Raw genomic sequence first — 23,597 nt, 5'->3', positions numbered from 1 at the left:
TTGCTCAGCACCTCCAATGTGCAAGGACATACAGTACATGTGTGTTTATAAAGAATGTGTGTGAAGCAGACTCACCATGTGTAAGAATCAAGGGCAAAAAGAGAAGCACAAGACTGGAAAGACCCAGCTGGGAAAGGAAGGTAATGAGCTTCTTATATAAGGGTGAATGAATAGGCAGCTGAAACAGAAACCAAGATTGAGGAAAGAGGACCAAGTTAGGAGAGGAATAGGTGATTGTAAAGGGCTTTATTATGGCCCCATACTTCACAGTGAGAAACTGAGGCCCAGAGCAGTTTAGTCAATGTCCTGGACTCACCTATCATTAGCAAAGACAACCAGTCCCTTACACTCTCCCAAGCACTGTGAGCTGGGACCTACTTTTGCTCTGCCTTGGAAAGACTGCAGGGTATGGCTCTTTCTAGACCAGTAGATGACAGTAAAATAGCTGAGGGCATAGGGCACAGCCCTGTACTTGCTTGGACTTCTGTGGGATCCTTTTCTAGTGAGGTCTGTCTTAATCGTGGGCACAGAGTGAACTAACTGTATAAAATGATGCCATTTTAAGTGTGCTGAGATATGGCTGCCTCTCATGGCTCCCCCACATACCTTTCAACCGCCTAATATTCTACCATTAGTGATTATTTATAGCTAAACTTTAGTCCCATTAAAATAAAATCCTTCTAAGTGATTACCATAAATGTCAGGATAGTGGTTACTTTTGGGAGGAGGTAGGAGTTGTGATGGAAAAGGCAGAGATCTGGCTTCTGAAACAGCTGGTCAAGTTCTATTTCCAGTTTTGGGTGCTAAAAAGGGTCTTCACTTTATAATAACTTATTAAGCTATATGTTTTCTTTATGTAGTTTGCTATATCTGTGTTATATTTTATAATAAGAGGGTTTCAAATGTTTGCACCCGATAATTTCTGAAGCCTTACTGGTTTTTCACAATTTATACCTAGGTTATGTTTACCGTACTTTAGTGAGAGCAGGTTTTGATAAAGGAAGGGGAGTATACAGAGAGGGGAGGCAGAATGAGGCCATTATTGGAAACAGGAAGATTATGGGGGTATCAATATTTAAACTGTGCTGATCTCAGATTTTAAGTAATAGAGGCCATGTCTCGCATGCTTGTTGCACTCTCCCATTTCTACTTCCTCAACATCATTATGTCCTTATTTTTCCATGCTTCCCCTTCACATTCCCACTCCTCCAAGATTATATATGGTTTGCCTCTTCCTAAGTGATTAATGGCTTCACCTTATTGCTGCCCAACCTTCTTCCCTTCAGTGTGTTCTATGAGGAGTATTCTCATTCAATCTGGATTTTCTGGGAGAGTCCGATCTCAAATATTCTCTTTCAGTGTCCCCATAACAGTGCTCCCAGATCATATGTTCTGACTTTTGGGGCAGGCACTTGGAGACCTTCGAAGGTTAGAATAGCTTCAAAGAGTGGCTTAGAAGACATGCTCATTGCAGGATGCTCTTTAGAATAGGAAGGGAGCAGATAGATGGCTCCAGGCACAGGAACTATCCACCTGGTTTGGTTATTCCTATTCCCATAATGATTCCGGCCCTTCCTCCACTGTTGTCTATTATTAACAGGTCCAGAAACCTGATCACAGCAGCAGCAGCAGCACAGAGACTTTCTGGGAACCATGCCTAGGAAAGGACCAGAAGCCCTAAATTGAAGCCCTCAGCTGGCAGAGGAAGACCTAAACTCTACACTCTCACACTGCCATCCAGATAAGCCTAGACCCTCCTCCTGACACTAAGGAGTGACACCCTAAACATTTTTCTTTTGGGAACAGTCAGGCTAGGGAGTCAGAGACCAGTTCCCAGCTCATCCAACCATACTCACACTTCTGAAGTAAAACCCATCTTCTTGATGGTCCAAAAAGTAACACAAAATATTAAATTTCATTTAAAAAATTACCAGTGAGAGTACCTGTAGAATTAAAAGAATATATAACTTCAAAAGACCAGAGAATATATAGCCATTCCTTCATTCCAACAAAATTAAAAACACCCAGGGGAGGGGGAACAAGGAGGTATAAAATGAGAGACTGAAATGATAGAAGCTAGAATAAAAAAATACAAATGGTATGTTCCATAAGAAACCTTTCAGAAAAGGTCATATAACAAAATACAAGTGTGTGCTATTAAGACTCATATCTACAAAAAGGTATTACTAAAAAGTTGACAGTTAAAGGACCACATCTGTCCTAGCTGGTTTGGCTCAGTGGATAGAGCGTTGGCCTGCGGACTGAAGGGTCCCAGGTTCGATTCCGGTCAAGGACATTTACCTTGGTTGCGGGCACTTCCCCAGTAGGGGGTGTGCAGGAGGCACCTGATCAATGTATGTTTCTCTCTCATCGATGTTTCTAACTCTCTCTCCCTCTCCCTTCCTCTCTGTAGAAAATCAATTATATATATATATATATATATATATATATATATATATATATATATATATATATATATATATAAAAAAACAAAGGACCACATCTGGGAATGGGAGGACTCCAATTTTCTTACTCAAGACTGTTTTGGCACTCTGCATTTCCATACACATTTTAGAATCAGCTTGTCAGTTTTCACAAAAATAAATTTGCTGGGATTTTAGTTAGAATTGAGTTTAATCAGATCAATTTGAAAAAATTGGCTTTTTGTACTATTGTTCTCCAATTCGTGAAGATGATATATCTCTCCATTTCTGTAGGTTTCATTTAAGAATGTTTCATGGTTTTCAATGTAAACGTCTGCATGTCTTTTGATATATTTCTAGCTCTTTAATTTCTTATGCTATTATGATAATTTGAAGCTTTATTTTCTATCTATTGTTGTATTTAGAAACACAGTTGATATTTTTGTATATTGACTTTGCAAAATTCATTTAATTCTAAGAGCTTGTAGATGCTTTTAGATTTGTGTATACAATCATGTTGTCAGCATTTTTTCCCCCTTTGTAATTTTCTTTTATTTTCTCGTCTTATCACACTGGCCACAACCAGTATAATGGTAAGTGGAGGTGTGATATGAACATCTTTATCTTGTCCCTCATCTCATGGAAAATGATTTCAATACTTTATCAATAATGATTTCAGCCCTAGCCGGTTTGGCTCAGTGGATAGAGTGTCAGCCTGCGACTGAAGAGTCCCAGGTTTGATTCTGGTCAAGGGCACATGCCCGGGTTGCTGGCTCGGTCCAATGTGCAGGAGGCAGCCAATAAATGATTCCCTCTCATCATTGATGTTTCTCTTTCTCTCTCCCTCTCTGAAATCAATAAAAATATATATTAAAAATGATTTCAATATGAGGTTTACTGCTGGGTTTTTGGGATAATTAAAAAAATATATTTTTATTGATTTCAGAGAGGAAGAAAGAGGGATATAGAAACATCAATGAGAGAGAATCATTGATTGGCTGCCTCCTGCATGCCCCCTACTGGGAATTAAGCCTGCAACCTGGGCATGTGCCCTCACCTGGAATCTAATGGTGACCTCTTGGCTCATAGGTTGACGCTCAACCACTGAGCCACACTGGCCAGGCTATCATCCTATATAATAAAAGCCTAATATACTAAGTGTGTGGTCAATTGGTCAGCCATTCAACCAATCAAAGCATAATATGCTAATGATATGCTAAGGCAACTCAACTGCTCACTATGATTGATGTGCACTGATCACCAGGGACAGATGTTCTGACCTGTACGTTACCTTGCTGCTGGGGTCTGGCTGATCGGGATTGAGCGAGCCAGGCCAGACACACCCTGGAGCCCTCCTGCAGTCCCTCCCCGGCTGGCCAACCTCCTGCATCCCTCCCCTCTTGCATGATGGGGCCTCCTGCATCCACGCCCTGATCGTGCACGGGTGGGGTCCCTTGGCCTGGCCCACACCCTCAGAATTCTGGACCCCTCAGGGGATGTTGGAGAGCTGGTTTCTGCCCGATCCTGCAGGCCAATTCATTTATTAGCCTATATAATAAAAGGCTAATATGCAAATCAACCGAACAGCGGAATGACTGGTCGCTATTAAGTGCACTGACCACCAGGGGGCAGATGCTCAATGCAGGAGCTGCCCTCTGATGGTCAGTGCGCTCCTACAGGGGGAGTGCCGAGGCAGCGCTAAGGATGTCTGGGAAGCGGGCCTATGCCGTCAGTCAGACAGCCCCCTCCCCCGGGGGCTCCCGGACTGCGAGAGGCCCAGGCTGGGCTGAGGGACACCCTGCCCCTCCCCCCCCAGTGCATGAATTTTGTGCACTGGGCCTCTAGTCTTTATATAATGCTAGATTTGATTTGCTTATCTTGTCTAGAAATTTTATGACTATATTCATGGGATTTTGGCCCTTGCTTTTCTTGATATCCTTGATAGGTTTTGGTGGCCAAGTTAATACTGCTTTAAAAGTGAATTGGATGTTCCCTTTTTTCTAGTCTCTAGTAGTTAATAAGATTGGTGACTGTAGAATATGAAAATGTCCCTTTTTCCCAGTTAGTAAGATTGGTGACTGTAGAATATGAAAATGTCCCAATTTCTAACATTGTTGATGTTATTTTTTCCTCAACAGTCAACTAAGCGTTTATCAATTTTATTTTCAAAGTAATGATATTGGGCTTTGTTGATTTTTTTTATTGTACATTAGTTTTCTAATTCACTGATGTGCTTTTTTGGGTATCTTTCCTTCTATTTTTTGAATTTGCTATTCCTTTCCAGTTTCTTTTTTAAAAAAATATATTTTATTGATTTTTTACAGAGAGGAAGGGGGAGAGATAGAGAGAGAGAAACATCCATCAGCTGCCTCCTGCACATCCCCCACTGGGGATGTGCCTGCAACCAACGTACATGCCCTTGACGGAATCGAACCTGGGACCCTTCAGTCCGCAGGCCGACGCTCCATCCACTGAGCCAAACTGGTTAGGGCCCTTTCCAATTTCTTGACATGAAAACCTAGACCATTGACTTCAGCCTTTCTTTTATAATGTGTGAACTTAAAGTCATGTTTCTCTTTTAAGTTCTGCTTTACCTGCATGCCACAAATTTTGATACGGCATATCTTCATTATCATCCAATTACAATTTTTCCTAATTTCCTTTTGTGATTTCTTCTCTGATCCAGGGGTTATTTAGAATTGTATTACTGGTTTTTGATTTACGGTTTAAGATTACACATTAAAATTTTTTAACAATTGAATTTAATGGGGGTGACATTGGTTAATAAAGTTACATAGGTTTCAGGTGTACAATTCTGTAATGTATCATCTGTATATTGTATTGTGTTCACCACCTAAGTCTCCTTCTATCACCATTTATTCCCTGTATACCCTCTCCCCACTCACCTCTGGTATAAATGTTGAATTTTCGAATTATAGTTTATATTCAATACCAAGGGCCCAGTGCACGAAATTCATGCATGGGTAGGGTCCCTAGGCCTGGCCGGCAATCAGGGCTGATCTGTGGGGTGACCAGTGGGGCAATTGGGGGCCCCCCCCCTTGGCTGGCCTAGGGCCCATGTTGAGCATCTGCCCCCTGGTGGTCAGTGTGCATGGCTCCTATTCTCCTTTTGCACGCCTTGTTCCACAATTTGGTCAATTTGCATATTAGGCTTTTATTATACAAAACTAGAGGCCCGGTGCATGAAATTCGACTATGGAGGGGTGTTCCTCAGCCTGGCCTGCACCCTCTCCAATCTGGGACTCCTCAGGGGATCCCCCTGTGGGATTGGACCAAAACCCAAACCAACATTCCTCTCACAATACAGGACAACTGGCTCCTAACCACTCGCCTGCCTGCCTGATCGCCCCTATCTTGCCCCCCTGCTGGCCTGATCACCCCTACCTTATCCCCCTGCCTGATTCCCCCTAACCTCTCTGCCTCCTTCCTGATCACCCCCAACTGCCCTGCCCTGCTGGCCTCATCGCCCCTAACTGCCTGCCTTGGCCCCCACCACCATGGCTTTGCCCAGAAGGAAGTCAGAGGTCTGGAAGATGGCCGGTTGGCCCTATCTAATTAGCATATTACCCTTTTATTAGTATAGATTATATAGGATAGGATTGCTTAAATTGGGGGGGTGCCTTTTTCAGCAGGAGGAGATGCTCTTGGCAGACAAAAACACATAACCCCTATGTCTGGACTGATAGCCAGCCATATGCACTATACTGTCAAACCCGTCATTAAAAAATTCAATCACTTTCGTACACCTTACACCAAACAGTTGTTGCCCTTAAAACCCCTTCTCAGGCCCCACCTTAGGTTCTGCCTTTGCAGTTCACCCAGAGCAGGTTCTGATTGGTCAGTTTCTATGCCAATCAACGTCAAAAGCTCCACCTCCTAGGCAGCCATTGGTTCCTCACAGTTCACCCAACTTTGGTTCTGATTGGTCGGTTTCTATGCCAGTCAGCATCAAAAGCTCTGCCTCCTAGGCAGCCATTGGTTCCTCACAATTCACCCAGATTCAGTTCTGATTGGTCGGTTTCTATGCCAGTCAGCATCTCTGGGCCTATCTCCAGGCCTGATCATAGAGGTGGGGCTGATCACCAGCCGCTCCAGGCTGTTGGCAAGTGGACTGAACTGCTGACCTCTGGAAAAGGCCTCGCCAGCAGTCACTGCCGATCAGCCCTCTCTCTCTCTCTCCCTATCCTAGAGGTCAATTCAGCCCGCTCGCCTGCTGAGCATGCAGCCTGGCGTTCGGTCAAGCCTTCGGTCATTTTGGATGTTACGACTCTGGCTCGCGTGCACACGCGCGCACGTGCTCTCTCTCTATATATATTCTGTGCTAATTCCAAAGGTACAGCAAAGTGATTAGAAAATCATGTAATTTAGAGTGGTCCCCTGCTGCTTCAAGTACCCACCTGGCCCCATACCTATTTATCTTATTATTGCTCTATCCCCTATGCTGTAATCTACATCTCTGTGGCTATTCTGTAACTACAGATTTATACTGCTTAATCCCCTTCGCCTTTTTCATCCAGGCCCCAAACCCCCACCCCTGACAATTGTCAGTCTGTTCTCTGTATCTGAGTCTGTTTCTAGTTTATTTTGTTCATTAGATTCTACATACAAGTGAAACCATATGGTATTTGTCTTTTTCTGACTTATTTTGTACTACCCATTCTTAAACAGTTAGGGATTTTCCAGTTTTCTTTTTCCTAGCTTAATCGCATGTGTTCAGTTCTGAGAACATTCTATTTAAAAAAATATTGAGACTTGCTTGATGGTCTAATTATGATCAATTTAGGTAAAATACTTCCAGTCTAATTAAAAACAGTATGCATACTGTTGGTTTGGAGGATAGCATTCTATTTGTCAATTAAACTAGGTTTCTTGTGTTGTTCAACTTATGTTATCTTTGCTTTTGAAATAAATACATTAAAATATTTTTTAGCCGAAACCGGTTTGGCTCAACGGACAGAGCGTCAGCCTGCGGACTGGGGGGTCCCAGGTTCGATTCCGGTCAGGGGCATGTGCCTTAGTTGCGGGCAAATCCCCAGTGGGGGTTGTGTAGGAGGCAGCTGATCGATGTTTCTCTCTCATCGATGTTTCTAGCTCTCTGTCCCTCTCCCTTCCTCTCTAAAATATCAATAAAATATATTTAAAAAAAATATTTTTTAAACTTTATCTACAACACTCAGGAAAGAAATCTCATTTCATTCTATGGTTTCCTATTCAACTTGTTTTTCTTATGTTTTTGATAGCAATAATTTTGTATATCTCCTCTTTCCCAGCCACTGAGTAGCAGGAATAGTGAGCAGGAAATCGTATATATGGATAGTAAGGAAGGCATGCTCTGAAGGCTACCAATGTCTCTCCTTGCCCTGTTGTACCACTGAAACAGTCACAGGCACTCTAAAACCTTGTGGGGGAAAAGCTGGTTGGCTCTATCCCACTGAGCCATGACCAGGAATGGAAACAACTCTGGAGATGAGCTCTAAGTCCTGAATCCCAGAAGATAATTAATATTAAAGTTGATGATAAAATCTTTCAAGTGTTACCTCTTTACTGATAGAAGTCTCTCCCATATCAGTACTAAGTTCTGGCCACTACAGCCAGGAGTAAGGTTCTGTCCCAGTAAAGAGATACTTTATCAGATAAAGGGCACCACCCCTGTCTCCCAGACAGCTTTTGTACATCAGCAAGACTCTCCCAAATGACTTATCCACAAAGGAACTATCATTATCCTCTTGGCAGGTCAGTGTGTTTATTCAGGTAAACAGAGGGTAGGCAGGGGTGACAAGGATCATCTGTCTGAAGTGCCTAGATATCTCCATACTGACAAAATAAAATCTCCAGTTTAAAAGAAAAATTATTTTTATAAAAACAGAAGCATGTTTTATTTCAATCCTGTTGAAGAAATGCAAGGGATGAAAAACACAGAATGAGGGGAGGGGTCTCTATACACACGACATCAGGATAAACTACAAGGAATAATACCCATTTCCATCCCCCGCACTGCCTCTCAGGGTCCAAGGACAGCTGAGAATAGATGGAACAAGAATTAAGACACTATTGGCACAGTAATAGGGCCAATGCACCAAAAGATGGAGAAATAATTTCTCAGGGAGCAAGGGCCTGAGCCTCTGCTGTTTCCCAGTGGAGGGGGATGAGAACACTTTGGCTCAGCAGGAAGATGGTTGGCAAAAATTAGGGTTACCCTAGCTGAACCCTCCAGATACAAACTATGGGCTGAAGGGAGTCAAGATGTTTATCCAGTCCATTCTTCTTCTTTGTTCCTCCAAGACCTCTTCTCTTCAGGCTTGAGATTATTGAGCTAGTTTGGTCTTCCTCTTCAGTTTGAAAGGCAGGGGAATAAGTGCTTATCCTATTCTTCCTACATCTAGGCTAGTCAATTACAACTTTCTTGGCTCTAAAGAGACAGAAGCCAACTAACAAGGCTGGCTCCCTTAGTGAAAGTCGGGTTGAAAGAGCCCTTGTATTGGCAAAACTGCCTCTGCAAAGACTTCTCTCAACTTGCCCTTTATGGACTAAACTTGTTCAGACACCTTCAATTGTGTGAGATGTGAAGAGAATATACTTGGTCTCTCTCTAGAGTTGGATTAACAATCCCATCTTTCAAAGGAGATGGGGATGAGAGAGAGAGAGAGAGAGCAGGTGTTGGTAGGAGGAAGGATTGGGACAAAGCAAGGCAGTTTACACTGGATTGTGAGTAGAGTTACCTAAAGCTCCACAGAAGGAAGTGGGGTGCTCTAACACAATATGAACAGTGAAAAAAATTTTAGTGACAACCCTGTAATTCCCATAGATCAAAAGGGAACGTGTAAAAAAAGAAAGAAAAGACTGGACTGAGATAGTGGACTCAGCCATCTAATTTAAAACTGAATAAAATGAACTCAATTTGGCTAATACTGCTTCAAGTACAATCACGAAGACAGATGGAGCTGCAGAAATTCACACTAAAACAAAGAATGGGATCAAGTAGCATATCATCTTAATTCCAGGCACCTCCCTTTAAAAAAGTCTTCCAGAAAAGATCTTTGAGGACTTGAATAGGTGAGAACCACTGCTTCCCTCAATATACTAACCTTCCAGGACAGCCTGATGAATTAAGACAACTGTTTTAAGTTTAATTGGAGGAAAATGAGATTTGGAATAGTTAGCAGCTGAAGCAAAAAATGAGGTTAAGGTCCTGGTGGCATCCAGAACTGAGGGTAGAAGACTGGGAAAGGGAAGGAAAATAGGTGGTTGGGTTCCTGCTGTCCTTTGGCATTATCCCTTTCTCCTGCCTCCCATTCTTCCCAACAGTTCATGAAGCTATTGGCCTGCTGGAGGGGATGTTATGCCCAGACCAATGTTTTATTGAGCTTATGCAGCTAACAGATTGTAAACACTGCCAATTGACAAAGTTTGCTGAATATTACAGCTTGTGTCCACTAAATACACCTCTCTCTCTGAGATTTAAAGAAACAAACAGATACCAAAGTAAACAAATACTGAGAGAGAGAATGAAGAGACACATCTTGAGTCTTCCAGGAAGGCAAAATGAAAAACAAACAAACACCACATGGCTTGGTCCCAGGCGTTCACCATGCCTAGAGTGCCGCTGCTATCACCATTGTCTCCTCTCCCTGCCAGTGGCTAGGTAGAGGTGGGGAGAAGGATCTTGGGCATGCTGCAAATACAGCATTTGCTGGTGTTGACTCTCTCCTGGGGCTGTGGTGGCAGACTGCTGTCAGGAGCCCATTTTTCTGGGAGTAGCAGAGGAAGCCCATGTTGTCAAAACAGCCTGAGATGGCAGCTCATACACCTCAGCTGGAGTACCTTGCCTTTTTTCTCCAGTGCAGTTCCGCATTGAGGCTGTCTATTCCCAGTCGGCAATAAAACCTGAGCTGTTTTCTTCGAAGGTTCCCCCTCCCTTCCCAACGTGTGGGAGTAGTGGGAGGGGACAGGAGAGGATTACTGAGGGGGGAGGGGGATACCCCGGGGATCGGTGACCTGGCCTTCTTGCAGGTTCTTCACCAGCTGTGCAAGCCAGCGTTTCGTGGTGGTGTCATCTTTTAGCACCTGGGCAAAGGTTGTGTCCTTCAGTTGGTCAGGGAGGCACTGCCTGAGTGCTTCACGTGCCCTACATCAGAAACAAACAAACCAACCAGGGAGACCAACAAATAAACCCACATTTGAGGGACAGGGAAGAGCCCCTTACTTAGACATAAATATACAGAATTCTGGAATCTATGGCTCTGTCAAGTTACTGTTAGAAGCCATTAACATTCTTTAAAGCTTATATGAGGTATAGGCTCAGACATCTCCAGAATCCGTAGCCTGCAGATTTTCACAAAGATGCCCCAATATAGAATTTCATGACAAAGGAAAATGGAATGAAATGGTATAATAGTTTACTTCAATTCAAACTGCTTTCTGATTTATTACAGTAAATATTGCCAATATGCTCATACCAGAAATATATGGGTTATAATAAATGAAACATTTCCAAAATCAGTACGCTAACAAGGAATATAACCTGATTCATAGTATGACAATAAACTTTAATTCTAAATTAATATAAATTTGTTCCTTTCCAAAAATTGCTTCAGTTTTATAGTTAAAACCCTTAATAAAAGATAAGCAATAAAAACAAAACTATGGTAGCAAAATTATTAGATAAACTTTTACATGCTTTATTTATTTATTTATTTATTTATTTTTAAGTTGACCAGCAGAAAGTTAAATCTGAAAACCTCAAAAAGGTTTAACTACAGTGGTGGGCAAAAGTAGGTTAAATTACCAGACATCATTACCTAAAAGATAAATCATAAGTCAGGATACAAAATAATAAGAAGACTAATAATACAAATAAATAACAATACAAACAATAAACTTTCCCATATTCACAACTGTAAACCTATTTTTGCTCACCCCTGTATAAGGCAGTTTCATTTTAAGCAAAGTTACGACTCTGTACAAGTACAATTTCAAATAAATATAGTCAAGCTTTGGTGAAAATAGGAACCACTAAGGAACAGGACAAAATGGTCAAATAAGTAGTTAGGGCTTGAATAACCTCAGTGGCAAGAGTTCACATTAAATCAAGTAATTCCCATTCCTACGAACACAGAAATCACCCCATTTTGTGGTTTAGCAGAATCTGAGCAAGTGGCTTTCAGCATGAATTATGGATTTATAAAGCAAAAGGTCAAATATTTCTAAAATGCATTATACCTACAATATATGATTTCTGGTAGAAAGATTATAATCATAGGGAGATGAAATAATTAGCTCAAGGACTTTACAGGAATCATGGAGAGAAATGAAAATACATCACGAGCCCTCTGAGCCCTGTTCCTTTCTTAAAATATGTGAAAATATTATCTTTTTACCACCTAGAGTAGCAACAGAAAGCTCAAATCACAGAAGTAATGTATCCTAAGGTTCCCAGGGAACTATCTGAACTCTGGAATTTTAGAGTAGGGTACAGGGTTATAATGGGGAAATAAAATTCTGATGGATTTTTAAAATTTAGCACTTCAGATTTTAAAAGGAATTAATCAAGTTCTGTCTCAGATAAACTAAATATAGTTATATCCCTTCCCTGCTCTAAAAATATAGAAGCTATGCCATGAGATGAAGCAACCATTCACCAGATTATTTCCCCAAAGTCCTATAAATTCTGTAAATGTTTACCTGGGATTATCTGAGAGTCGAAGGTAACATCTTACTACATGCTTCAGCAGACGGGCAGAAGGTTCTTTGGATAACTGCAGGACCATCTTACCCTGTTTCTCCCCAAAATGGGGTGGGTAGGAAAAAAACCGCAAAACACAAAATAATCAAGAGATAAGATATTGCAAGAATGATTATACAAGGTTCCAGGGTTATTTCTAGTTGGAATACTGAAGTTGCTCAGTGTCAATTGCAAAGGGACTAAGCTGTGTGGTCAGAAGTAGTTGCAAAGAGGGTGGATAAAGGAACTCACCAAGATCATGGCAACATGGGAGAAACGCTCATATGTCTGACATATATAAGCTAAACCGGTGTCATCTAAGAGGATCTTCTGAAGGATGAATGTGGCAACCTGGAGTAAAACAAAATTAAGGAGTCCAAAACATTACTCAGATTTGTCTTCCAACAGTCTATTCAATCTCGCAGAAATAACCATGAATCAGAAAATGAAGCAGAGACCCTTGCATTACATACATCTTACTTGACAAGATATACATAGTAAAAAAAAAAATAACTATTACAATATTGAATACTTACTCTCTGTCAGAATTTTTCCTAAAGATACAAAATATGCCTTATTTTATTTTCACAACCTACCTATGAGGTTGGTACCATTGTTATTCTCATTTTACATACACAAAAGAACATTCTGGATAATTATCAGATTCTTAAAAAGTAGAAACTTTCTGTTACTGAATACCTACTACGTATCAGGTATAACTGATAATCAATAACTTGCCAGGTTATGGTTCCAAGTGACAAAGCTATTAAGTTGCAGAACTGAGATCCCAAACTAGTTTCAATACAGAGCCTCTTCTCTTTTCCATGGGCCAAGATAATTTTAGAGATGCAACTATGCCTCATCTTTTCCAAATGAAGGCTTTTCCTATCCTTAAAAGACCTTTAAAAAATAAGATTTTTAAGTCTCCCCTCAAAAATTGTTCCAATAATAGTAAAGAATACCCCCAACTTCAGCTTATTAACTCTTACATAGAAGGAATTCAAAAAATACTAGTTTAATTCAAGTTAGTTATTATAATGATTCTCTTCTTTGCCTGCTCATCAGAATAAACTGTGGGAATTAGTTTATTTTACTATTTTACTGGGATATAACATTGTGGTTAGCTAATAATGGCTCCCAAAGATATCCAGGTCCTAATCAGCAAACTCTGTAAATGCTATATAATATGGCAAAAGGAAGTAGATAGATGTGATTTAGGACCTTGGGGGAGGGCGGGGGAGATTACTCATCCTGGATTATGGAGGCATGTCCTAAATGTAATCACAAGTGTTTTTTGTTTGTTTTTGGTGTTGTTGTTTTTTTAAGGGAGAGGGGGAAAGAGAAACATCGATGTGAGAGCAACCCATAGATCAGCTGTCTCCTGCTTACCCCTTACCAGAGATTGAACCTGCAACTGGGGCATTGTGTTGTGCCCTGACCAGGAATCAAACTGGCAACCTTTCACTTCATGGGATAACACCTAACCAACTGAGCCACACTGGCCAGGGCATCACAAGTGCTGTTACAAGAGGGAGGCAGAGGGAGATTCAACCACAGGGGAGAAGGCAATGTGATAGAAGCAGAGAGAGATTTTAACATGCTATCCTGCTGACTTTGAAGATGGAGGAGGGGTGCATGAGTCAAGGCATGCAATTCTTGAAGATGGAAAAGGTAAGGAAAGGGACTCTTCCTTAGCCTCCAGAAAGAACGTTGCCCTGCTGACACCCTGACTTTCATTTGGTGAAACTGATTTACAATTTCTGGCTTCCAGACCTATAAGAGAATAAATTTGTGTTATTTTAAGCCACCAAGCTTGTAGCAATTTGTTATGGCAGCAATAGCAAAGTAATACAAATATATACAATAAAAAGTGTCAAGTGTACAAAGTGCACTAATCTTAAGTGCATGGGCCAGGGCTAATTACTATACTGTTTATTTTGTGAGTATAATACAATTGATTCTTTATAAGTAAAACTGCTATAAACATTCTTGTACATGTGTTGATATATATGAGAGCTCATTTCTTTTGTGTATATTCCTGAGAGTGGGACTGCTGGATCATGGAATAGGCTTATGTTTATAGAGGATACTGCCAAATAGCTTTCCAAAATAATTATCCTATACACCATAAAGAAGTAGCTCAAGAGCCAACACAATGTAGAATCCATTAAGTTAAAAGCACATACTGTTTTAGAAAGTTCACTTCCAGATTCCATAATGCGCAAACACAAAGGGATAATTTCTGTTGTCAATAAAAAATTGATTACTTCCTGCTCGTCTGTTTTCACCAGAGCCCCTAAAGAAAATATGGACAAACAAAAGTATTTCAGTTGTTAGGATTTCCAATTAAAATGAACTTTTTATTGTTCATCCAAGCTAGTTGTGGAACTTAAATAACACAGAACACAAACTGTGGTTTATATGTCAGAACATCAGTTGTACCCATGTTTAAAAAAAGGGGGGGGGGCGGGCAGGAAGAGAAGCACAGATTGACTGCTATCAGTCAGCTCTAAAAGATCAGGAACCAAGTTTGGTCCATCACAGAGTTAGCAGCAGTGTAGCCATCTAAATCATTATTTTTATCACTCTTGGTAGACAATCATATGATAATATCACCATCTATTCTCCATTTATTTTAGGTAAGAGAATTCTACTTCAGTATTAAAGCACATTCCCAGATAGCAAAAAAATGGTGTCAGTCTGAATCCTACTTCACAATGCACATAAATAAACATTACTTCCTGATTATTAATTGCCCCGTTCTTCAAAGAGCACAAACATTTGGATATCCAAAGAAGAAACACACATACCCCTAGATTCTAATCCTGGTTCCATAATAGTTTACTTAAGTTTGATAAAGGTACCTTCCCTTTGTAGACCTCTTTCTTTATCTAAAAATAATAGTTGAAACAAATGATTTCTAAAATACTATTATTCTGTTGGTCTCTAAACTAACACCATTGACCAGGTGACTGACACAGTTCAGTGGTATTATCTCCATTCTGTATAAAGGGAAGCAGAACCCCATGAAACAATTGAGTTTTGTATACTTGGTTCAACATCAGCATGATGTTCCTCTTTAGCTTCTACCAATTGAAATTTCAAGCCTTTCCCCCACCCTGACTTATTTGTGGAGTTCCACTTCTTGCCCTTTGCATTTTCCATTTTAGAAAAGAAGTCGAGGTTGATATAAAGAAAATCTTACTTCTCTTGCTCCTTTTTTTCTTTTTAAAAAAATATATTTTATTGATTTTTTACAGAGAGGAAGGGAGCAGAATAGAGCTAGAAAAATTGATGAGAGAGAAACATCAATCAGCTGCCTCCTGCACACCTCCTACTGGGTATGTGCCTGCAACCAAGGTACATGCCTTGACCAGAATCAAACCTGGGACCTTTCAGTCCACAGGCTGATGTTCTATCCACTGAGCCAAACCTGGTTAGGGCTCTTGCTCCTTTTTCTTGTTTCTTAGTGATTGCTTAAGATATTTAATTAAAGACCTCTCTGCTTTTCTAGTATAAGAATTTAGTGCTACAGATTTCCTTCTAAGCCCTGCTTTAGTTGCATTGTACAAATTTTGATATGTTTTAATTTTTATTCAGTTTTAAGTGTTTCCTAATTTCTTTTATGTATAGTTTCATTTATATTCTAACTTGCCTGATGACTCTTGAACTACATTACAGTAAAACCTCGATTTTGCGGACCTCAACTTAACAAATTTGGGATTTAATGGACAAAAATTCCGCGACATATGTCATACGTGAAAATTAATATCCTATTAATTTTAAAACGCTTTTAACCAAAATTTGCTTATAATTAAATTAACAGGTTATTTTTTGTTATTAGTTCACTGTTATTTTGTTGTTGTTAATCCTCAGCAGAGGATATTTTTCCCATTGCTTTTTCAGAGAGAGAATGGAAGGAAAGGAGTGAGAAAGAGGGAAACGGTGGGTGGGGAGGGAAGGAGGGAAGGAGGGAGAGAACGAGAAACATTGATGTGAGAGAGACACTTTGTTTGCTTCCCGTATACACCCTGACAGGGGGTGGGGAGCAAATCTGAAACCCAGGTATGTGCCCTTGACCAAGAATCAAACCCAAGATCCTTGGAAGGGCAGGCCGATGCTGTAACTACACACTGGCCAAGGCAATTCACTGTTATTTATTTACTTTGTTTTTATTGATTTCAGAGAGGAAGGGAGAGAAAGACATAGAAACATCAGTGATGAGAGGAAATCAATGATTGGCTGCCTCCTGCATGACCCCCACTGGGGATCGAGCCCTGACCGGAATCAAACCATGACTTCCTGGTTCATAGGTCAACATTTAACCACTGATTGACACCGGCTGGGCAATTCACTGTTATTTTTGACAAATTTTAGGGAATAAGCCATATGTTAGAAAAAAAACTATAGTAATTTCGCCGACATAAATAAATACTACATCTACAATTATAGTCTACATATTTAAATCTAAGAGTTACCCCTTGTAAACGATGTTCAATGAATGATTAGTATGTGATCATACCACATCACGCTGGGTAATTGGTTCTTTGTTGTGTGGCATGACTTTCTGCAGCAGTTTTAACCCATGTGGAGGATGTTCTGATGTGTGCTAAGCCATGCTCCAGCTGTGTGCATTTGTTTACTTGCAGTGACTGGTGAATACACACATTTACTAGACTAATTCAGTATAAATTTAAAATTACTGTTATACATCTAGAAATATTTTTTGTAAAATTAAACTTCTCAAACATACTTAATTTTAATTACATAAACATGTCTACATGAGTAAAAACAGGTAAACTATTTGTCAACTTTTTTTTTTTATTATTGATATTTTACAGAGAGGAAGGGAGAGGGATAGAGAGTTAGAAACATCGATGAGAGAGAAACATCGATCAGCTGCCTCCTGCACACTCCCCAGTGGGGATGTGCCCGCAACCAAGGTACATGCCCTTGATCGGAATCGAACCTGGGACCCTTCAGTCCGCAGGCTGACGCTCTATCCACTGAGCCAAACCGGTTAGGGCTATTTGTCAACTTTTTAACATATGCATCTGGAAAACCTACTTTATTATATAACAAACTTTCAGCTTTAACGGACACCACCTCACTCAAATTAGTCTGTTATATCAAGGTTTTACTGTATAAGCAAAAAATTTAGGTCCAAATGTTCACCTTCAATTGACTTGGAGAAACTGAGTTTCAGAAAAGATATGCAATTGTGAACAATTGGCTTAATATTGTCCAAGTATTTTATTCATCCTCCACTGTTATATTTAATCTTACCATCTCTTAAATATACCATCTAACATCAACAGTAAAAAAACACACAATAGAAATAGGATGATTTAAATCAGATTTAAAATATAAATGTTTTCTTTTGGCTAAAATCATGTTATCTTAAATCCTACATGAAAAATTTATATAGCTTAAAAGCAGAAAAGAATATATTGGAAAAAAGTTACTAATTAGAGTACCACTTAGAAGATGTAAAAAACAATAACATTCATCTGGAGTATATGAAGTAATAATTACTCCTTAAAAGCATAATAAAATGTCCCAGAAATATGTCTTAGAAATACTAAACTTTTCAATTATACTTCCTGATTCATGGTTTATAACCATAGGCATGTGAACACAGGTTGAACATAAAAATAACCTAATAAAACAAAATTTGAATAATCAATGTCCTTATAGTTTGATTGGTATGTAAGCAAAAACTACTAGAAGACACTAAAAACAGAAAGGGTAATTGAGAAAGAAACCTTCTTGAGTGTGTTTACATTTCACAAATCCAAAAGTAGTTCTTTACTACCCAGGAGTCTGAGATCTGTAATAGCTATATATTACTAGTGGCCCAGTGCATGAAATTCTAATCTGGGACATCCCTCTTGCAATTTGGGACCCGCTGGCTCCTAACTGCTCACCTGCCTGCCTGTCTGATCGCCCCTAACCACTCTTCCTGCCAGCCTGCTCGCCTCCAACTGCCCCCACCCCGCCAGCCTTCTCGCCCCCAACTACCCCCCCCCCGCCGGCCTGCTTGCCCCCAACTGCCCCCCCCCGCCTGCCTGATTACCCCCAACTGCCCCCCCTTCCTGGCCAGATCGTCCCTAACCACTTCTGTCTTGGCCCTGCCACCATGGCTTTGTCCGGAAGGTCTCCCGGTCTAATTAGCATATTACCCTTTTATTAGTATAGATAGGAGATATATTATTTTCTTGAGTCAAATGTATTTTGGATACATTTTCCATAGTAAATGTATATGGAAACATTAACTCAAGCATGCAAAAATTTAACTAGGTGAAATAGAAGGTAAACCCTTTGAGTTAAGTTAGGAAAACAGGTTAGAAGTGAGAAAGAAAGACAAAACAAAACAACAAACTCAAATTCCTATTCCTAGAATTATACTTTTTATTTGTTGACTGAAGTTCTTGTTGTTTACTCTCCCAATTCCAGCAAATGTTTCTACATATACACTGAATTTAATCCCAAATGTTGGGCCTTATTAACAACACCCAGAATGGTACTTGAGAAGAGCCATCATGGTCGATACTCATTACTAAAAACATTCTAAATCTCAAAGACAAAAACAATTAGTGAAATAGAAAACATCGGACAAAGCACTCAAGTTAAGACCACTATTATAAATCAGGGCTTCACACTTGCAGAACAACCCTTATGACTCACCAATAACTCCAAGACTGGTTAGCCGAAGATATTCGAAGGGACGTGTTTTACTGACAGTGTGCAAAAAAGGGTACAAAAAAAGTGGAATGTGTGCTGCAAGAAATGCTGACCTGGAAGAAATAAAAGAACCATTTACAGCCCAGAATTAATTTCTAAGGATTCTAAACATTCAAATTTCCAGATGGCTAATTCTGTAAGGTGTTTAACATTGACTGACCAAGGAATCTTTAGGAAAGACTGTTATTGGTCTTTCATCTAGACCAGTGGTCAGCAAACTGTGGCTCGTGAGCCGCGGTTTGCCGCTCTGTTGACTAATGAGTTTGCCGACCACTGGGATAGGGGCTTAATCACAAGGAACAACAACAGCCTGTAATTATTGGAATCGAGAGTCTCGGTCAGTGGTCGGCAAACTCATTAGTCAACAGAGTGGCAAACCGCGGCTCATGAGCCGCATGTGGCTCATGAGCTGCAGTTTGTCAACCACTGGTCTAGACCAAGAGTGGTTCTCAATGGGGGACATGTGGCAATGTCTGAAGATATTTTTGGTTGTCACAACTGAGGTGGGTGCTGTTGGCATCCAGTAGACAGAGGCCAGGGATGCTGCTGAACATCGTACAATACACAGGACAGCCCTCTCCCCTCCCCATTCCCTCTCCTCCCACCAGACACTTATCCAGCTCAAAACATCAATGTTGTCAAGATTTAAAAACCCTAGTATAGGCCAATGGTTAAGAGAATACATGATTTTTCCTCTTATCAGCACCAAGTACTTTAAAAATACCTAACTGCAGATTTAAAAAAACTAGACCATAAAATGCAATCAAGTGCCCAAGAGATTCTCGTAGATCAGTGGTCGGCAAACTCATTAGTCAACAGAGCCACAGTTTGCTGACCACTGTCCTAGATGCTTTCTCTCACCTAAGTTATGGCTGAGTAACGATATTCACCGGTATAGTCAGACAAAACCTTATAAACCAAGAAAACAAAACAGCCATTTCAGGTTTATTTGCTATGCTTAAATGCATAATCTTCTCTTTTTATTAGAGAAATTCCAGATACACTAAATATTCTAAAAACATTTTAATTTGCAACTTATGTCAGGCAACTAATATGGAATCAATCTATTACTTTATATTATTTATAGTTAAACCTTGTAGGAGAAACACCAAAACTTTTAAAAAATTTATTATAATTTATTTTTATTGATTTCAGAGAGGGAGAGGGAGATAGAAACAATGATGAGAGAGAATCATCAATTGGATGCCTCCTGCATGCCCCCTACTGGGGATTTAGCCCGCAACCCGGGCATGTGCCCTGACCGAGAATCGAACCAGTGACTTATTGATGCATGGGTCGACCCTCAAAGAGCTGAGCCACACCAGCCAGGCTAGAGTTTTAGCTTTAAAAGATGAAGAATTATGGAGATGGATGGTAGCGAAAGTTGAACATTATAAGTATACTAGAGGCCCAGTGCACAAAATTCGTGAATGGGGCGGGGGTGTGTCTTTCAGCCCAGCCTGCACCCTCTCCAATCTGGGATCCCTCTCACAATCCAGGACTGCTGGCTCCCAACTGCTTGCCTGCCTGCCTTCCTGATTGCCCCTAACCGCTTCTGCCTGCCAGCTTGATCACCCCCTAACCACTCTCCTGCCAGCCTGATTGATGCCTAACTGCCCTCCCCTGCAGGCTTGGTCACCCCTAATTGCTCTCCCCTGCAGACCTGGTCCCCCCAACTCCTTTCCCCTGCACGCCCGGTCGCCCCCAACTTCCCTCCTCTGCCAGTCTGGTCACCCCTAATTGCCCTCCCCTGCAGGTTTGATTGCCCTCAACTGCCCTACCTTGCAGGCCTGGTCCCTCCCAACTGCCCTCCCCTGCTAGCCTGATCGCCCCCAACTGCTATCCCTTGCAGACCTGGTTCCTCCCAACTGCCCTCCCCTGCTGGACATCTTGTGGCGGCCATCTTGTGTCCACATGGGGGCAGTCATCTTTGACCACATGGGGGCAAGCCATCTTGTGTGTTGGAGTGATGGTCAATTTGCATATTATTCTTTTATTAGATAGAATTAGACAGGATAGAGGCCAGGTGCACGGGTGGGGGCCAGCTGGTTTGCCCTGAAGGGTGTCTCGGATCAGGGTGGGGGTTCCCTTGGGGCGTGGGGAGGCCTGGGTGAGGGGCCTGTGGTGGTTTGCAGGCTGGCCACACCCCCCGGCGACCCAAGTGGAGGCCCTGGTATCTGGGATTTATTTATCTATAATAATAAAAGTACAATATGCTAATCAGATCAGACAGCCAGACAACCTTCCGGACATCATTCCGGACGTCCTTCTCAATGAAGCCTTCGCGGCAGGGGCTGAGGCAGAGGCGGTTAGGGGTGATCAGGCAGGCAAGCGAGCAGTTAGGAGTGATCAGGCAAGCAGGCAAGTGGTTAGGGGCGATCAGGCAGACAGTCAGGAGGCAGCGGTCCTGGATTGCGAGAGGGTGCAGTCCAAACTGAGGGGATCACCCCCGTGCACGAATTTCATGCACCAGGCCTCTAGTCTTCTATAATTGAAACTTTGTAGCCTTGAGCGGAGCCAAGCCTCTAGCTTGCTCCCATGGCCGCAGCCATTTTTGTTGGGTTTTATTTATCTTCTATAATTGAAACTTTGTAACCTTAAGCGGAGGCCAAGACAAGCCAGGGCTGCAGAAACTTGGCTTCCTCCATCACCGGGGGCAACTCAAGCCTCCTGCTCTCTCCAGCTCCGTGGCTACCGCCATTTTTGTTTGGATTTATTTATCTTCTATAATTGATACTTTGTAGCCTTAAGCGGAGGCCAAGGCAGGCCAGGGCAGGCAGAAAGCTTGGCTTCCTCCATTGCCGGGGAAACCCAATCCTACCGCTCTCTCCTTGGCCGCAGCCATCTTGGTTGGGTTAATTTGCATACTCGCTCCTGATTGGCTGGTGGGCGTGACTTGTGGGTATGATCAATTTGCATATTATGCTTTTATTAGATAGGATTTAATACTAATGAACGATACACTTAAAAGTGGTTAAAATGGAAGAAACCAAGATGGCGCCATAGGTAAATACCTAAACTGCTGCCTCGCACAACAATTTCAAAACTACAACTAAAAGACAAAACGGACAGCATCCAGAACCACAGGAAGGCTGGCTGAGTGGAAATTCTACAACTAGAAGGAAAGAGAAAAGCACACTGAGACTCAGAGGAGCTGCAGAAGGCAGAGGTACTGAGACGTGCGTGCGAAGAGGACTGGCAACTGAGTGCGCGGCTGGCTTTCTCTAGCGGGAGGGAGACAAAAGCTCCCAACTGCACTGAACTCCTGTTCCGGGTGAGACTCTGGGGACCCAGACTCATTCGGGGAGAAACTGGACTGTCTGGCAGAGGGCGGAACTCAAGGGTGGCTTTCTCTCAGAGGTGCTTGCAGTGATTACCACGGGACACTGAGACACAGGGGCCTATTAAAGCAGGGCTGACAGGAAACCAATGCTGTCTGCTCCACCCTGAGACTCCGCCCCATCCAAGTTGAGCACAGAGTCTTTTGCAAGTCTTGTCTCATAAGGGTGTCTCCAGCACAGAAGTTTTCGCAGCGTAGACAAAGCTGATCCTCACAGCCAATTGGCATGGAAGTCAATTGCTCCCAGAGATACCAATAACAATCAAGGCTTAACTACAAGACTGTGCACACAGCTCACAAAGGGGTGCACCAAGAGTGTCCACTTCAGGTAAATGGGGAGGCTGAGCCACTGGGCCCTATAGGACACCTAGCACACAAAGCCACTCTATCAACTTAGGGAAGCAGCGAAAATGCGGAGACAAAGAAACAGGTCACAAATGAAAGAAATGGAGGAAAGCAAACGACTGGATATAGAGTTCAAAACCACTGTTATAAGGTTTTTCAAGAATTTCCTAGAAAAGGCCGATAAATTTAGCGAGCCCCTCGAGGATATGAAAAAGGACCAACTAGAAATTAAGCATACACTGACTGAAATAAAAAATATTATACAGAGATCTAACAGCAGACTAGAGGACCACAAGAATCAAGTCAAAGATTTGAAATACAAAGAAGCAAAAAACACTCAACCAGAAAAGCAAAAAGAAATAAGAATCTAAAAATTTGAAGCGCACAGAACCCCAAACAAAAGGAATCCAAAGAGGACCACACCAAGACACATCATAATTAAAATGCCAAGAGCAAACGACAAAGAGAGAATATTAAAAGCAGCAAGAGAAAAACAGTTACCTACAAGGGAGCACCCATATGACTGTCAGCTGATTTCTCAACAGAAACTATGCAGGTCAGATGGGAGTGGCAAGAAATATTCAAAGTGATGAATAGCAAGAACCTACAACCAAGATTACTCTACCCAGCAAAGCTATCATTCAGAATTGAAGGGCAGATAAAGAGCTTCACAGATAAGAAAAAGCTAAAGGAGTTCATCACCACCAAACCAGTATTATATGAAATGCTGAAAGGTATTCTTTAAGAAGAGGAAGAAGAAGAAAAAGGTAAAGATAAAAATTATGAACAATGAATACCTATCTATCAAGTGAATCTAAAAATCAAATGAATAAAAAAACCTGATGAACAGAATAAACTGGTGAATATAATAGAATCAGGGGCATAAGAAAGGGAGTGGACTGACAATTTTCAGGGGTAAAGGGGTGTAGGGGGTGCGGGAAGAGACTGGACAAAAATTGTACACCTATGGATGAAGACAGTGGAGTGGGTAAGGGCAGAGGTG

General features: G+C 41.4%; 1 protein-coding gene across 1 annotated transcript in view; it reads right to left on the bottom strand.

Moving 5' to 3' along the window:
- Positions 1 to 8,162: 8,162 nt before the first annotated feature.
- Positions 8,163 to 23,597, bottom strand: part of CNOT9 (CCR4-NOT transcription complex subunit 9) — a 36,269-nt gene continuing 20,834 nt past the window's right edge. The window contains exons 4-8 of the mRNA XM_080669441.1: positions 18,853 to 18,962; positions 14,352 to 14,461; positions 12,418 to 12,516; positions 12,126 to 12,217; positions 8,163 to 10,569 (exon numbers count right to left, since the gene is read on the bottom strand). Of these exons, the coding sequence (XP_080525567.1) occupies positions 10,401 to 10,569; positions 12,126 to 12,217; positions 12,418 to 12,516; positions 14,352 to 14,461; positions 18,853 to 18,962 (580 nt within the window). The 3' untranslated portion in view covers positions 8,163 to 10,400. The remainder of the gene's footprint in view (positions 10,570 to 12,125; positions 12,218 to 12,417; positions 12,517 to 14,351; positions 14,462 to 18,852; positions 18,963 to 23,597) is intronic.

Source organism: Plecotus auritus, assembly GCF_963455305.1.
Source record: "Plecotus auritus genome assembly, chromosome: 5".
Lineage (NCBI taxonomy): Eukaryota > Metazoa > Chordata > Mammalia > Chiroptera > Vespertilionidae > Plecotus > Plecotus auritus.
The sequence above is the reverse complement of the archived record's forward strand: the minus strand, read 5'-3'. Positions and strand labels throughout refer to the sequence as shown.